Source organism: Halichoeres trimaculatus, unplaced genomic scaffold (assembly GCF_033239565.1).
Source record: "Halichoeres trimaculatus isolate MK-OKI-2021-1 unplaced genomic scaffold, fHalTri1.1 fHalTri1_scaffold_17, whole genome shotgun sequence".
Lineage (NCBI taxonomy): Eukaryota > Metazoa > Chordata > Actinopteri > Labriformes > Labridae > Halichoeres > Halichoeres trimaculatus.
In genome coordinates this window covers 26413874-26429337 of record NW_027437195.1, presented here as the reverse complement: position 1 = coordinate 26429337, position 15464 = coordinate 26413874, and the positions used below count along the sequence as shown (strand labels likewise).

Below are 15464 nucleotides of genomic sequence, written 5' to 3'. Positions count from 1 at the left end.
TCAAAAAATGTTGGGCAAACCAGCAGTTGAGGCATGGTTACTTAGTTAAATTAGGGTAAAATATACGTCTAAGGTGGAGTCGACCTCCACAGGGCAAGGACATAGAAAGATAAACTTGTACGTATGTGCTGTCATCTGTCATAAAAACCTTTAAACCTCTACTCAGGGTTTACCAAGGGCAGACTTCTCAGTCCACCTGTTTTAGCTCAGTTTTTTTAACCATTGATCCCTAAGGACGTGATTTTAATCCATAATCTTGTGTTTTGTTGACTGTGCTTTGTCTCTTTTTGAGCTTCCTGTCTTTAACTTTGTGTTTTTACTGCTGTCTGTCTTGGCCAGGTCTCCCTTAGAAAAGAGGTTTTTAATATCAATAGGATCATCCTGGTTAAATAAAGGTTAAATTAATATTCTAATAGATGTTATGGGGTAACTATTATAATTTTTTTTGCAGAAATGTATAATCTGCATTACTTATGACTAAAGAGACACAGGGACTGGGGCCCAACTGATATATAAATTGGCTTATTTTGGGGTTTAGATGCATGGATGTGTGAGTTTTGGAGTAAACGTTTTCGAATATGTACCAATGGTAATTTTCTTGTGTCATCATAGACTTGTTTTGCCCAGTAAACTATTATGTGAAGGCTATTCTACAGAAGTATTATCTATAACCAAAGGATAGATAACAACACATGCTTTGAAGAAGAAAATTTAAAAAGTTTATTGAAAGTTTTTGACTGTTATGTCTCATTTTTATGTTTCTTTGTTAAAGCAAAGCTGAGCCATGGCCACTATCCAGATCCGAAAGTACCAGGAGGATGATGCTGAGGTAGTGAAGGAGATTTTCACCCTGGGGATGAGCGAGCACGTACCTTCGACCTTCGTGCACATCCTCAAACAGCCGCCGACCCAGATGGTGCTCATGTGCACGTTCTGCGCTCTCATTGCCAGCTCCAAGTCCATCCTGCTGCCTGTCCTTGCCGTCACCCTCCTCCTGGCTGGTGCCCGGCAGTTCGTCGTCTACTCCTTCAACAAATACATAGAAGCCTCCCTTAAACTGGACCTTAACAACATCACTGAGACCTATATGAAGCACAAGGACGCTTGTTTTTGGGTGGCCGAGTGCGACGGTCGAGTAGTCGGCATGGTGGCTTGCCTCCCTAATAAGGAAACCCCGGGATGTTTAGAGCTGAAACGTGCATCTGTACGCCGCAGTCATCGCAGGATGGGCATCGCCAAAGCTCTGTGTCAGACAGTCGCTGATTTTACCCGTGAGAGGGGGTATGCAGCAGTGCTTCTGACCACCTCAGTGGTGCAGACAGATGCTCAGAAACTGTACGAACAAATGGGCTACGAGAAGATCAGAGAGTTTCTCGTACCTGAGCTTGTCGCCAAAATCATGAACTTCACTGCAATAGAATACAGACTGGATGTACAGAAAGACAGAAACTAGGACTGATTGTGGTTAAAATGACACACAAAGACTCTTTAGAATTTCAGGGCAACAGTTACCGTCCATTTAGACAGTTTTTTAGCCCTCTGTTTACCCAGCATGCATTGCAGTTTAGAAAGAACACTCAGGACAGGTCAAGTGACATCCACATGAGACGATGTTTACTCAAAATACTTGCAGTGAAGGCCAAACTGGTGGCTGCTGTAACACATTTACACACACACACGCACACACGCACATGTCCATGCTCATATAAAAGCAAGCTTTTGATCGACCAAATCTACATGGACTGCATTAACACACTTACAGTCTATTACTGTTTTTCAAATGGTGAATTTATTTTCCATTTAGGAACTAATAAAAAAATCTCATAATCAGCCCAACATTCTTTTTTTTCACTACTTGAATACTTGGTATGACTAAGCATGTTTTTGTTTACATGTATAAACCCTATGTAACAGATGCCTTTGCTTAATCAAACAGTTTGAGTGCCTAAGTCTCCTCTCGTATAATTTAGTTTAATGGATTTTATGCAAGGTGCCCAAAAGACATCTTCAGTTCCTTTTTTGTCTTATTTATGTTCAAGAGATTTCCTCCCAGAAAGTGTTAGTGTTAGTTATTTTTCATAACAGAACTTTTATATTTTCATCCTTTTTCTTGATCATCATTGTACAGCTGGTGCACGGCCCAAAAGACAAATAAACACACACTCATACAGGAAGAACGAGTCTACTGTGACAGGAAGGTTGTGGTTACAGGGAGGAGATCCTGCTGGGAACTAAATCTGGTGTTTGTGTTACACTGAGGTTTCCCCTCTGGGGTTTGTCTGGATTTCAGATTTCAGATGCTGACTTTAGGTTAACAGTATTAGGTTGTTTTTTTTTTTTTTTTACCTCAAGCCAACTAGGATTTATCCGTGTTTGTAGAATCTTATTTTCTAAGAGATAAAGACAATAAGAACACATAATTCTAAAAACCATAAATTAAATGCATGAAAATTGTCAGTAAAGTATGAAAATTTGCTCTAATGACAAATAATACTTGAGAATAGCTGGAATATAAAAATTAAACCATTTTTCATAATAAGAATTTGGCAAGAAAACACCTTCACCTGGTCGTTTTTGACCCATTTATGCATCTCAGGGGTCGGATACACTCTCCTTGATATCACCAGGCCCCTGTGTCCGCGTGAGGCGGGCCGAGTCAGGCAGCAGCCCGGACACCTCAGAGTGTCTCATCCCGGTCAGAGCTCCATGGATGGATGTAGCCTGTCAGGACGAAGCTGAGCCGTTAGCCGGATTTTAGGACACTAACAGGTAAGATTCAGGATGTTTTGTGCTTTGTTCAAATGAATATACATTCATTTCACATAAACACAACTGTGTGAATACAAATATGCTTAGAATTTAATCGTTAAAAACGTTTGTTAACAGAAACCGAACCGAAGCTAACAGCTAACTGTGCTAGCAGCTGGTCAGGGAGTGTCCCAGTCCTACTGACAGTTGACAGCTCCAAATACCAGCTCCAGAAGTGAGGGTTTTAATCACATTTACAGCCATAAAAATGCAAATCTTTACACTTAAAATGACAAAAAATAAGTCAGAATCATTCGACATGTTTATTTCTCTTTGTGTAGCGACAATAAAAGCGATGTGGATCCAAATATCCATCTGTAATGGGATGACGAGGCGAATTATTCTCCTTTTAATAAATTAAGCTCAAATCCACATCAACCCTTTCTCATGGTGTATCTCATTTTGTTAATTTATTGAAAGAAAATGTCATGTCAAACGGCAGCCACACCCATGCTGTGATTATAATTCTTCACACAGCTATATCAAGCAAAACATTGATAAAAATCCACCTTAATTCATAAATTCAGCCCCTAATGTAAAATAAACGACTATCAAATTACATTATTCCTGCCAATGAGGCACTTGGACCTTTTTGGTCAGTGGTCTCTGGTTTTTGAACTCACTAGATGGCACCAAATTACAGATAAAGCTTGTATATGTAGCAGTAAAGATATAATCAAGATTTTATAATGCAGTTCCTGTGAGATCTGTGTTTTTTTGTGCACATTTGTCCCACATTTGATTTGATGCACAGTGAAGTGAGCTATATTAATGAACATAATTTGTCCCAGTTTTCTATGGATGACCTATTTTCCAGGATGAGATCAGACTGAATATCATTAACATGCGTAGAGAGAAGAGAAAGAACCAACAGAGAGAGCAAACATAAAGTAATGTAGACAGAAGGATTCTTGACTATGGGCTCATCTTATGATGACTTTCACTTCATGATTGTGAAAAAAATGAATTGTTGGTCCTCATATGTATCTATATTTAATGATTCGTCTAAGTCTAAGAGGTTAAAATCAGTGAGTAGCTTCTGAAAGAATATCTGATCACACTAGTATTGCGCAATAGTTTTCTAATTAGTTATCAAAATTAATGTTATTTTCAAGAAACAAGTTCATTTTTTAGGCTGTGCTTAATACTTGTGCATAAACAATAAATTAATTGACCGAAATGTTAAGGTATTCATAATCTAAATGATTTTTTTTTAACAAAAAAAACCCCTGAAATACAGTGTTTTCTGGCTGTGTTATCCAGACTCTATATCCTGTGTCTTAGCTTGTTGGATAGAGTTGTTGGAAAGCGGCCGATTTCTTTGCCTTCTAGACAGAATTTTTAATTTAAAGTAGTTTAGAAAACACTCAGAAAATAGTCAAAACTGAGCTCAATTGATTTAATTTAACTGAACATTGGATCACAAGTCCATGGGTAAATTTTGCACAGTGGCTATGGATAGCAGAGCTAGCATCCCCCTTTTCATCAGCCCTTGACTTTCTTTATTTTTGCATTTAAGCCACAACTCAGACACAAGATACATGGTTGGCATTTCAGACTTAAAATGATCAACATATTACCAATATAATTAGGGATGGGTACCTTTCACATTTTGCAAGATATGGTACCAATACCCGGTACCTGGCAATTGGTACTGGTACTCAACAGTACCAATTTTCAGTACATTTTTGTTTTCATGTGGTAAAAAATATCAATTTGTTTGATAAAAAATATACATATTTTTTAATTTAACACATTTATCACCCAATATATAACCATTCAATGCTGTGTTCATGTCCAGCATGGAAAATTTCCCACTCTCCCTCACAGGTACAAGGATGCATTTAGGCACCTAAACATGGTACCTTTTGATTTTATGTGAAATGGTACCCAATACTTTTGACAGAATTCGGTGGGACTCAGTACTTGTAAAAATACCTCACTCGGTACCCATCCCTAAATATAATAGACCATCAGTATTAGGGATGGGTACCGAATTAGGTACTTTTATAGGTACCGAGTCTGACAGAATTCTGTCCAAAGTATCGGGTGCCGATTCACGTAAAACCAAAAGGTACCATGATTAGGTACCTAAATGCATCCTTGTGACTGTCAGAGAGTGGAAGAGTAGGTGATTTTCCACACTGGACATAAACATGGCATTACAAGGTTGTATATTGAAGAATAAATATGCTCAGTTGAACAATTTTTATGTTTTATTATTAAACAAATTAATATTTTTTACCACATAAACACAAAAAAGTACCGAAAATTGGTAGCCTTGAGTACCGGTACCGATTGCCAGGTACCGCGCATTGGAACCGTATCGTTTCACATGTGAAAGGTACCCATCCCTAATCAGTATTATCTGTTTTGATGTTTTTGCTTGGTTTATAAGGTCATCAAAACACTTTAACTCCTCACAGAAGCTTCAACAATGTTCAAAAGCTGCTTGTTTTCTAGTATATCAATTCCTCATCCTGAAACATGACATTTCAATCAATTTTTGGTTAAAATGCACTATTATCCAACATGGTGAGCTTTATTAAAAGAAAATTAACCCTATGGACAGATTAATTTTTAATGACCCTGTGTTATTTCTGACCCTAACTGAAGCTCTCTGCTTCTTGTGACGTATCTCTGATTCCTGTACTCCTGACGCAGCAGTTTCTGCCCATGACTCATCTATTTATAAACTTTTTCCTATCAAACCTGGCTGAATGCAAGTGTTAAGAACAAAGAGGTGTTCGTCTTTACCTTAGACGTGCTGTAGTTTGCCCTTCCTCGTCCTGCAGACCGGCTGAGGTGTAGGCAGCGTGGTCGAACCTCTCCGTGTGTCACCTCTGCGTTGAAGTGCTCCTGTGCTCTCGCAGCAGCAGACAGTGTTTAGTCGAGCTGGTGGTGACGCCTCTTTTTCTCCCATTGTTCCCATTTGCTGTACGCAGACAGCTCTTTGATTATATTGTGGCTGTCTGCTGGCTGTCTCCTCACTGTATTTTTCGGAGAGATAAGGGCTCCCTCTTTCTTTTTTTCTTAAAGCACCCCCTCTTTTGCTTCTGCGCTTGTCATTTGCATAAAAGACTCCAGAAGACTGCAGAGGTTTATTTTGTGTCTCTGGCGATCCTCAGCTATGTTCAGCTTTCTCATGTCGGCTGTTTTATGAACTGAAAGTGCAGCCTGGGTGTTTTGTGTCCTGGTTTTTGTTTGTTTCCTGAAGTTTTCTGAGTGATTAATTATTTGGTAGAGGAGAATATATACCTCCCTGTCCTGAGGCCGAGTTTCTTTTGTTGCAGATGCTGAAATGCACACTCTAACAGCATCTCTGAAAGCTACTGAAGGCTTTTCCACAGAAGCCCTGCAGCATTTGCTCCCATTGCAAAAAGATGACAACACAGAAATAGAGTGAGAGTTAGAAAAAAAGGCCCAGCCATGCAGTTAGCTGATAAAAGCTGATAAAGGAGGGTTAATCCTTGCTCTGTGATGGGACACAGCATCAGGCTGGGCTCAAATTCAATCTGCTGGCTCCTGCTTACAGTGCGTACTGCATTATCGAGCATCACCTGGGCCTTTTGTGTTCACTAACAATGACACAGATTGGGTTGAACTGGCTCTCCACCCCCTCTGGTTCAGAAAAAGCTTTCTGCCTGTGCTTTCTGTTTTAATTTTGAGGCTGAATAGATTGTTTTTCTCACTTCTTTCAAGCTTTTTTTGGCACAAGGACCAAGTTGAATTCGTCAGATTTCTGACACAGACTGCAGCATTCAGGACACCTCAGGACTTTCGTTTGTATTTTTCTTTGCCACATGAGAAAATTATCTTTACAACAGTTAAATTCAAAGCAGTATCTGGAGAGAAGTACTGAAGATTGTGTTGATATGGATGTTTAACTTAACAATCTGGTTGCAATTCTGACAGAGATGTTTTTTTTACTTACTCTCTAGTCATTCTTTGTGTCTGTTTTCAAAACAAAACATGAGATTCAATGCCAGATTTATGTGGCTTAAGCTTAATTTTAAAATTTTAAGATTTATTCAACCTGCTATTTCACTTTCGAAGTAGGGTTGTCAAAATTAAAGCATTAATCAGATTAATCCCATCATCATGATTAATCTGATTAAAAATTTTAGAAAAGCACTCAGGGAGCACAGACCTTTACCAAGCATATTGTGATTGTCACCAACACTTTAGTCCTACTTTAATGTTATACTCCCTTTCAGCAGACTGTCTGCTACAATTTGGTGTTAGTTGCAGGTTTGTACAATAATTTGTTTCCTGACAGTGTTGAAAATTATGATGACCCAGGACATATTTCATATTCAGGATCTTAGTATCCAGAATATTGCCAGGATCTGGATTGTACTTTTACATCTGTCAGAAATTATGGTGACCTTGTTTTGTATGGTTTTACAAAGCAATCTGACCATTTATTGTGGAGTTATATACACATATGGTGAAAACGGCCCTATCTTACAATGATAAAGAATCCTTAAAAAAATCCTAGCTCCAGACGGTGATCAGGATCACCTCCAAAATTGAATCACTTCTTCCTTATCCCAATTTGATCATTTCCTGAAAATTTCATCCAGATCCGTTCATTAGTTTTTGAGTTATGTTGTTCACAGACAAACAGACAAACTCTCCCAAAAACATAACCTCTTTGGCGGAGGTAAAAAAAAAAAAAAAGAAGAGTAGTCAACCAACAGGAAGGGGTTTTCTTTTCTGCTTTGGCTTCAGTTAGTCTGCCTTGGACAAACTGACACAATTACAAAGAGGATTGCAACAAACTCAAGACCCATAAATATCCTCAAGGACGTGGTTTTTATAAAGGTTTTGCAAGTTGCTTCTCAAGATGCACTGTACAAGGCTGCATCAAGAAGTACAAAGGTTTTTTTGTGAGCATGCACTGTTAAAGGTGTTAAAGTACACGTTAAGTGCAAAAACATTTCCTTTTTCTTGAGTCTGTTTGCTCCTGCAAAATTTAACTTGATTAATATCCACAGCACCTGTAAGTAATCTGATTCAATATTTTATTCGTTTGACAGCACCACTAAAACTTAGTTCAAGTTAAAATCAGGATTCTTTATCAATTTTTTTTTTCTAATTCAAATACTTCATTTCAGTCTTTTTTTATAAACTGGGTTGGAAAAAAGTTACCACTTTTCTCCAGTAGAGGGCGAAATGTTTCTCTCTGACTACCGTGATGTGCATTTTATGGGAGAATATGGCTCCTGATGTAGTCTGTAGGCATTATCATTTAACTTTTTCACATGGTCTGGTGTTAAAAAAGCAAACTAAAAATAAAAAAAGTCATAAATATTGAAGAATCGGAATTTAAATCAAATTGGCACCCCAAAAATCGTAAAACAATTGAATCACAAGAATAGCATATTATCACAGCTCTGATAGATTGTATCTAGAGACTTTTGGGAAATGGGTGATTAATCATGATTAATCACAGAATAGACGTGATTAATCATGATTGATTTTTTTTGAATCGCCTGAACAGTAATATTTTAAAGCCATGAAACGACAGTGCTTTTCAAGAAACATTGGCTCATGAGAGGCAGAAGCAAAGCTGCTGTTAACACGAACTTAGCCGCCTGTCAACATAATCCTCACTTTGAAGAACAGGATTTTATTTCCTCATCCCTTTGGTGTTCCTTTCCTCTGCTTATTTCCCGTAACTCAATAGGCATTAACTTTGAAGTGCAGCAGAAACAGCAGACTATCTGGCTCTAATTATTTATTTTTCTTTAATTCAATAGGCTGTTATGTTAGTGCATACCAATTAAAATGTTTTTATTATAGATATCATCCTGTTTTTGCTATCTTTTAGCCCTGGTGGTTATGAAAACTGGATTGTTGTGCTTTATTTGTCTTATGTGGACCTAAACAAGCCCTGAAGCAGTTTCTCGATGAAGCCAAAACCAACTCTTGAAATCTCCATGAGGTCTAAAGTTGTAGACATGCATGGGAACCATGAGTGTGAAGCTGAGTTTGTGCAGAGCTGTATATTTGCAGGCTTTAGGACCCAGCACCTCAGTGAGTCAGGGCCTAGACCTCCCTCCTTCCTGCAGGATCCAGCTCAGACTCTCACTCTGCAGCAGCCTGGCAGCGCCGCCGCTCAGCTGATGCACTCGCAGCAGAGCGAGCGAACCTTCTCCTCCTGAGCTCCTCTGTTTGCTTTATCATTCAGAGGACTCCGATCAGGAATATCTGCGTCTCAAACTTTTTCTTTGAACCAAAAATCAGTTTGTCGGCTCCTGTTTGGGAGCAGCGTCAGAGAGGAGGGACGGGGAGTTTGTCGGAGCTGGAGCCCTGTTCGTAGGACCAGGAGAGGGATGGTGTGATTCAGTGAGGAGACAGAGAGGAAGAGGGAGACGCTCCAGCAGCATCACTGTCCTCCCCCGCCTCCTCACCTCTCTTTTAAACCCTCTTCTGTCTGGCCAACGCTCTCTCCATTATAACACACTCCTTCGCTGAAACATGTCACAGACCAGGAGGAGCACATACACCAGGGTGAGTGTGCACAAGGTGTTTACATCCTGGGTGGTGTTTTCAATGGGCCAGACTGTGGGGCTTAAGTTAGTCCTGATCTCTGCGCTATTGTTCCTCCTCCTCTGTCTGATCGATTGGTTTCACTCTGTCATCTTCTCCTTGTTGAATTTACTTTGAAGAGAGGGGTTTCAAATCCTTTTCCTGCTGCATTGCTCGGTCTGAGTTTTCGTCTCTTTGTTTGCCTCATTTGCCCCTCAGGGTTGAATTATCCTGCTCTGATGTTCAGGTTCAGACCCCTGAGAAGATGACTCAACTCGACTACAGATAACCCACAGTTTATCTCTGGGAAAACTGTTTTATTTACATCTTGATTTTATTCACATCACTTTGGTTTTATTGCGTTTATAAATTAATGATACTGTGGAGGCAGCTGAATGTGCAGCACTTGAATCCAGCACAGTTTCCCCCAAGGAAGCAAAAACTTGGATTGTGTCGTGTTGCGTGGTATCACTTTGTATTGAACCAAACATATTGAACCATGTTGTATCATATTGTACTAAATCCTGCCATGTTGTGTCATGTCGTGGTATGGTGAAACATGACATGTCAGTGTTCTCAAATAGGGGTACATGAACCCCTGGGGCTACGCAAGGGCTCTCCAAGATTCAGAAATGTATATTCAAAAAATAGCTGAGCAAAACTCCTTCACAACTATGTATTCAATCAATATTTGAATCCAATATAAGTTTAAGTTCACAAACTGAATATTACATCCAATAGTAGAGTTTTACGTCTTTTTTTCATCCAAAACTACTTTGTGCTTGTCCAGACACGTTATACCTCATATTGTTGTGTCATGTAATTTGCATCGACTCTCATGTCTTGTACATAGACTGTAAAAAAAAATGGACGTCCGCTTACTTGGCTCGAAGTGAGGTCTCCACAATAACTGCTCCCCCTGGTGGCTGGCTGCAGTATAGGTAAAAAAAATCCATCTCCCCAGTCTTTCCAAATGGGCTGTTATCAAACTTTAAAAAATTAATACTCCTCGTAGAAATGTTTCTCACATCTGATTGTTGTGGTGGTTTGAAGATTTCATTTGGCTGCCTTGTATTCAAGTCCCCTTTTTTCTGAAAAGTTTCTTTTTTATTAGTTATAAGAGGTTAAAAACGAGGCTTTGTGTAATGTTTAACGATGACTGACAGCTGCCGTTCTCCTGTATTTTTTTTCGGGGATTGTAAAATATGTCGGGAGGTAGAGTCAAGAAATGTTAGACTCTCTAAAGAAAAAAAAAAATTATTACTTTTGTCACCCAACTCCACTCAGATTCTCCCAGAATCCCTCACAGTCTCTACTGCGCAGACTCTGGCTGCACAATTGCTGCTAATGGCTGCGCCTGTGACGGGGGTATTTTGGCTTCAAAACCATACAATGATAAATGGCAAAGCCACACTGTCCACTATACAGTCTATGGTATATTGTTTCTTAGAAGCCTGTGTAGTACCATATTTTGTTTTTCGTTTGTGGTATCGTATCCTATTGTATCCTGTCATGTCATGTCCTGTTCTGTTGTATCCTGTGGTGATTAGGGATGGGAATCGAAAAAAAGGTTCCTGTTAAGAATTGATAAAAAAAAAAATGTTCAAATCCATCGATATTGTTAGCCTTTGTGCTTATCAATTCCCTTATTGATTCAGGATTTTCAGCTTGAAGTTTTACTGAAGAACTGACATCATAAAGAAATGTACATCACTCTCTCTCAGGAGATTCATATTCAGTACATTCCAAATGGTATAAATCACCTTATTTACCAAAACAACAAAATAGCGCAAGCTTGATGCTAACCTATATGGGGAACTGCATTGATATGCTAGCAGTTAGCATACATCAGTATAACTTCAGCTTCAGAATAGAATTTCAACCTTCATCACAGAAACATATCACATCAACTCTTTGTAAAAAATACTGAGAATTTTAAATGTCAAAAGCTAACAGGCTAATGAAAGGCTCATGGCTGACTTCATAACTACGGAAAGCTTCCAAACAACTTAAACCATTGCTATAACCACTTCGAGACACTAGATGGCATACTTGAATTATTAATATATTACAACACAGTACATCAACGTCACATTGTGTGCAATTTTTTTACCTGTTTCTGTATAATTATGCCCAGAAATATCCAGACTCAGGGACCAATTCCTTTTTTTTCACTTGCAGTATAAACTCAATTAAATGTTGTTGACACAGAAAACCTGTAAAGCTACTTTTTGTACAACAGGAATCGATAAAGGTATTCAAGGTATCGTTGAAGGATGCAGATACCAGCAGCAGATACTCTGGGCAAGTCCTCCTCACCACTAGTTGGTGCCAATTTCTATGGTTTAACACCACAGCAAATGTGCGCCAGGTCCTGTTCAGACAACATGAATGAACCAGGGAGGGTTAACAGTTAAACTGTTTAATTTTGCACTTTAGTTTACTTAAAAAGATACTTAACTTCCAACAGTTGCTAGTTTTATTGTGCACGTTAATTTTTTTTTTTTATTAATACATATGAATAAAATATTAAACTCAGAGTTGTTTTTGTTTTATTTGGACTTAATGGCAGAGCGACTGTGCTGTCTTTGATCAAAATGATCTGTCACTGTTAATTCAAATTTTATGTATCAGAAGTACTAGTAGTATCAGTACTCAGTATCGATGAGTACTTGTACTGGTATCAGTCTGCATAAAAAGTGGTATTGAACATCCCTAGTCGTGGTGATTGTATCATACAGTGTCGTACAACATCACAACATATGACATCATGCAGCATAGTATGATGTTGTGTTGTATCATATTGTGTAATGTAGTGTCGTATTGTGTCATGTCGTTTTATTTTGGTAGTCTCATGTCGTGTTTTGTGTTGTATCCAAGAGGAAACGTCCAGTTTAGAAACATGAAGTTCAGAAAGCTGCAGTTCATTGTACCCTTTGCTGTCATATCATATCTTATTTTGACCTAATGTATTGAATTGTGTAGATTGTAATATGTATTGTGTGGTAAGTATTTTGTTATCTGGGCACATGAGACCTGATGTTCATGGTCTGACTCTGAGTCAGTTAGCTTCCCGCTCAGCAGGACGGATGACATCACCGTTTCCAGCTTTTCCTTTCTTTTCCTCTGATAACTACATCTGCTGCTCCTCCAGCGCCTCCATCCATGCATCACGGTGCAGTAAATGAGGCCATATCACTGTTTATATCTTCTTCTAGTTTTGTCGTCTGCGTGAGCCCGCGTGTGTGTTAAGAGTAGAGTGGCACTGAATAATTCAACACGTCCTCCTCGGGTCCACTGTCTGCAGCACATGGCAAACAGGTCGGAGCAGCAGTAACCCAACAACTGAGCAGACTCTGTGTACAGTCTGTTTGCTGGAGTGAAGCGGCTTTTAATGACTGTGTAAGCTTTGACGAAGATACAACCAGGAGGTGATGGTAGAAAGTTGACAGGTGCATCTGAGCCGAGTGCTTCAGCTTCTGCATGAAATCAAAGTGATTCGAGGGCTTTAAATAGACTTAAAGGCTCCAAAACAAGATATGAGGAGGTGATTTTGTTGAAGAGAAAAAAACTTTGCAAAGAGACAAAAAGACTCAAGGCATTTACTGCACATTAGCAGTTAAAGATGTCCTCTGTCTACGACGATCATGAATTATAAGGGAGGTTAATTAGATTTTAAGTAATCAGGGGAATTCAGAGATGGCATTGCAGCTGCTATGTTCTGAATATCTCATCAGGGATGTTCACAAAAGAGCATCGTCTGAAGTCATTTTAATGCTGTCTGGTTTTTAATGTGAGCAGTAAGAAAGTGGAGATGAATGCCTCCATCTTCATCTGCTCACTCTGATATTTTTATGGCACTGCAGTAGAGTGAAATACTGAAGGAAAGTTGATGCTTTCTTCTGCAAACACATGGAGAGTCTACCTCCTCAAACTGCGTTGGGTTTTTTTTTCGTTGTGTAAACCGCTCAAAGCGCCCCTTAAGAAGTCACAGCATCTTTAAGCTTAAGTTTTTCCACAGCGTGCGTGGATCTCTCGCCGTTAAGATTCTTGAAGTGATTTTGCACGGGGCCGTGATGACACGAGAGTGGGTCGGGAAACAAAACAGTCTTTATAGAAACACATTCCAACCTGTACTATGCTTTAAGCCCTGGAGAAGCTGACAGTTGAGACCTCTAGGAAACCTGTAGGAAATCTGTTTCTCTAAGATGTGTTATCTCACTAAAGCATGAAGACTTTACAGACAGGGCATTCATTAGGAACATGTGATGTTTCCTTACGGCTTCTTCTTTAGGTTCATTTTGTGAAGCTGGGGGCTGACATGGACTTCTTGCAGATCTGTGTGTTAAGTTTCTCGGGGGTTGTATCGTAGTATCAGGATTTTTTGTTTCACAATTTTTTTTTACTTTATTTTTATTGAGTTTTGCAAAAATTTTTTGAAAACAGACGAACAAAGACAAAGGTCTGTAAAAGAAAAATAACAAGGTCAATAGACTGTGTTTACATTAGTTATATAAGTGGAGAGATGCCTAACACAGGACTGGTATCAACAGATTGAATAGCAACAGAAATAGTGATTCACAAGTCACCAGCCAACATACTTTGCAATCACTAGGGGGAGCTATTACACTTTAAGGGCACAAGTGTTCAATTTTTATTACACATACATTCACACACATATAGATTATATATATATGTACATACACACACATTCATGAACACACACGTGCACACTATGTAATCACCAAAAGACTTTTTTTTTCCTTAGAAGTTTTTCTGTTTGGAGGTAGATGTAAGTTTAACAATTTGAAATTGTTATTTTTGGTTCAAAAGAAAATTGTTTTTGTTTTTCAAATTTAAGTCATTCATTTTAGTCTTTGTTTATAAGCTGGGTAGGAAAAAGTTGAGATATCAGATCCCCTAAACCAGGGATTTCCAAAGTGTGAGCTGCCACTAGGGGGTACGTGACGTTAGTGTGATGGCGGCTAAGCACTTAATATTTGATATTGATATTGTTTCAATAAATAAATAAATAAATAAATAAATAATTTAACACTTTTTAATGGTGGTTAACAGTTTAAATATTAAAATGTTGAATTTTTTATATATAGTAATGGCTGCTATTCATAGCATGGTGACCATACATGACTTTCAAATATTATTATTGTCATAATTTTATTGTTACTTACTGTTATTCTCCAAACTGTTTCTAAAGTCAGGGATGATTACATGACAGTAGCCTATTTTAATAAGCTTGATAGCGTATGTGGCTATAGAGACCACGCTTTTTTCATGTTTTGGGGAATTGGGGGTGCGTCAGCTAAGTCCGGAGGTAAAATGGGATGGGTGGTCTGAAAAGTTGCACCTGATGTGCATTTTTTGGGAAATATGATATAGTCTGAAGACATCGTCATCATTAGTCAACTTTTTCACATGATCTGGTGGCAAATCGCAAATCTCGGGTATATCGAAGGATTGCAATTTAAACTGGATTGGCATGCCAAAAAACGTGAAATAATTAAATGAGGAGAAAAGCATATTGTCCCAGCGCCAATAGTCTCCTAAGTTACGGCTGAAAAAACTTTTGTCTACATATCATTATACAGAAATTCACAGAAGTACAGTTTACATTGCAAACAAGATTACAATAAGAATAAAATGAAGTGTAAACTGGGACGATATTATCTACTAAAGGTAATATGCACAATCAAAATAAACTATGTGCACAAACTGATGACACAACAGAGGTAAAAACTTTATTCAGAGCAATAACACAAGTTGACATTGCACTAATTAGAAATGGGTACCAGTAACACAAACAGGTTAATGCAAATTTTTAAGATAGGTTTTCAGTATCAACAGGACTGAAAGTATTACTGGTGATCATACCATCTGTGTAACATAACAAAATATTTATTAAAATTATTATTATTTATTAAAACTTTTAGGACAGCTTGCCCTTGAAATTTTAGATACATGAGGCTAGAGATTTCCTGACACAGATTTTTTTACTTCTAATCGATTTTTTCATGATATGTTTTGCCGATACCGATCTGATACTGATCCCTTTCTCTCTCGATCCTGTTGCGAATGACAAATAATATTTGTTGTAGGAAAGT

At 38.4% G+C, this 15464-nt stretch overlaps 2 protein-coding genes across 6 annotated transcripts in view; both read left to right on the top strand.

The window, feature by feature from the left end:
- Positions 1-784: 784 nt before the first annotated feature.
- Positions 785-1653, top strand: LOC141806255 (putative N-acetyltransferase camello). The gene has a single exon (XM_074691656.1). The coding sequence runs from the start codon at positions 785-787 to the stop codon at positions 1451-1453; it is 669 nt and encodes a 222-aa protein (XP_074547757.1). The 3' UTR covers positions 1454-1653.
- Positions 1654-2654: 1001 nt separating this feature from the next.
- dctn1b (dynactin 1b) overlaps positions 2655-15464 on the top strand; it is a 54992-nt gene continuing 42182 nt past the window's right edge. For 2 of the 5 annotated variants that reach the window (XM_074691651.1, XM_074691650.1), the window contains exon 1: positions 8967-9327. In XM_074691651.1, the coding sequence (XP_074547752.1) occupies positions 9295-9327 (33 nt within the window). In that variant the 5' untranslated portion in view covers positions 8967-9294. Of the gene's footprint in view, positions 2770-8966; positions 9328-15464 lie in introns of those variants that run through there. The other 3 variants (XM_074691653.1, XM_074691652.1, XM_074691654.1) reach the window with 2 other exon arrangements.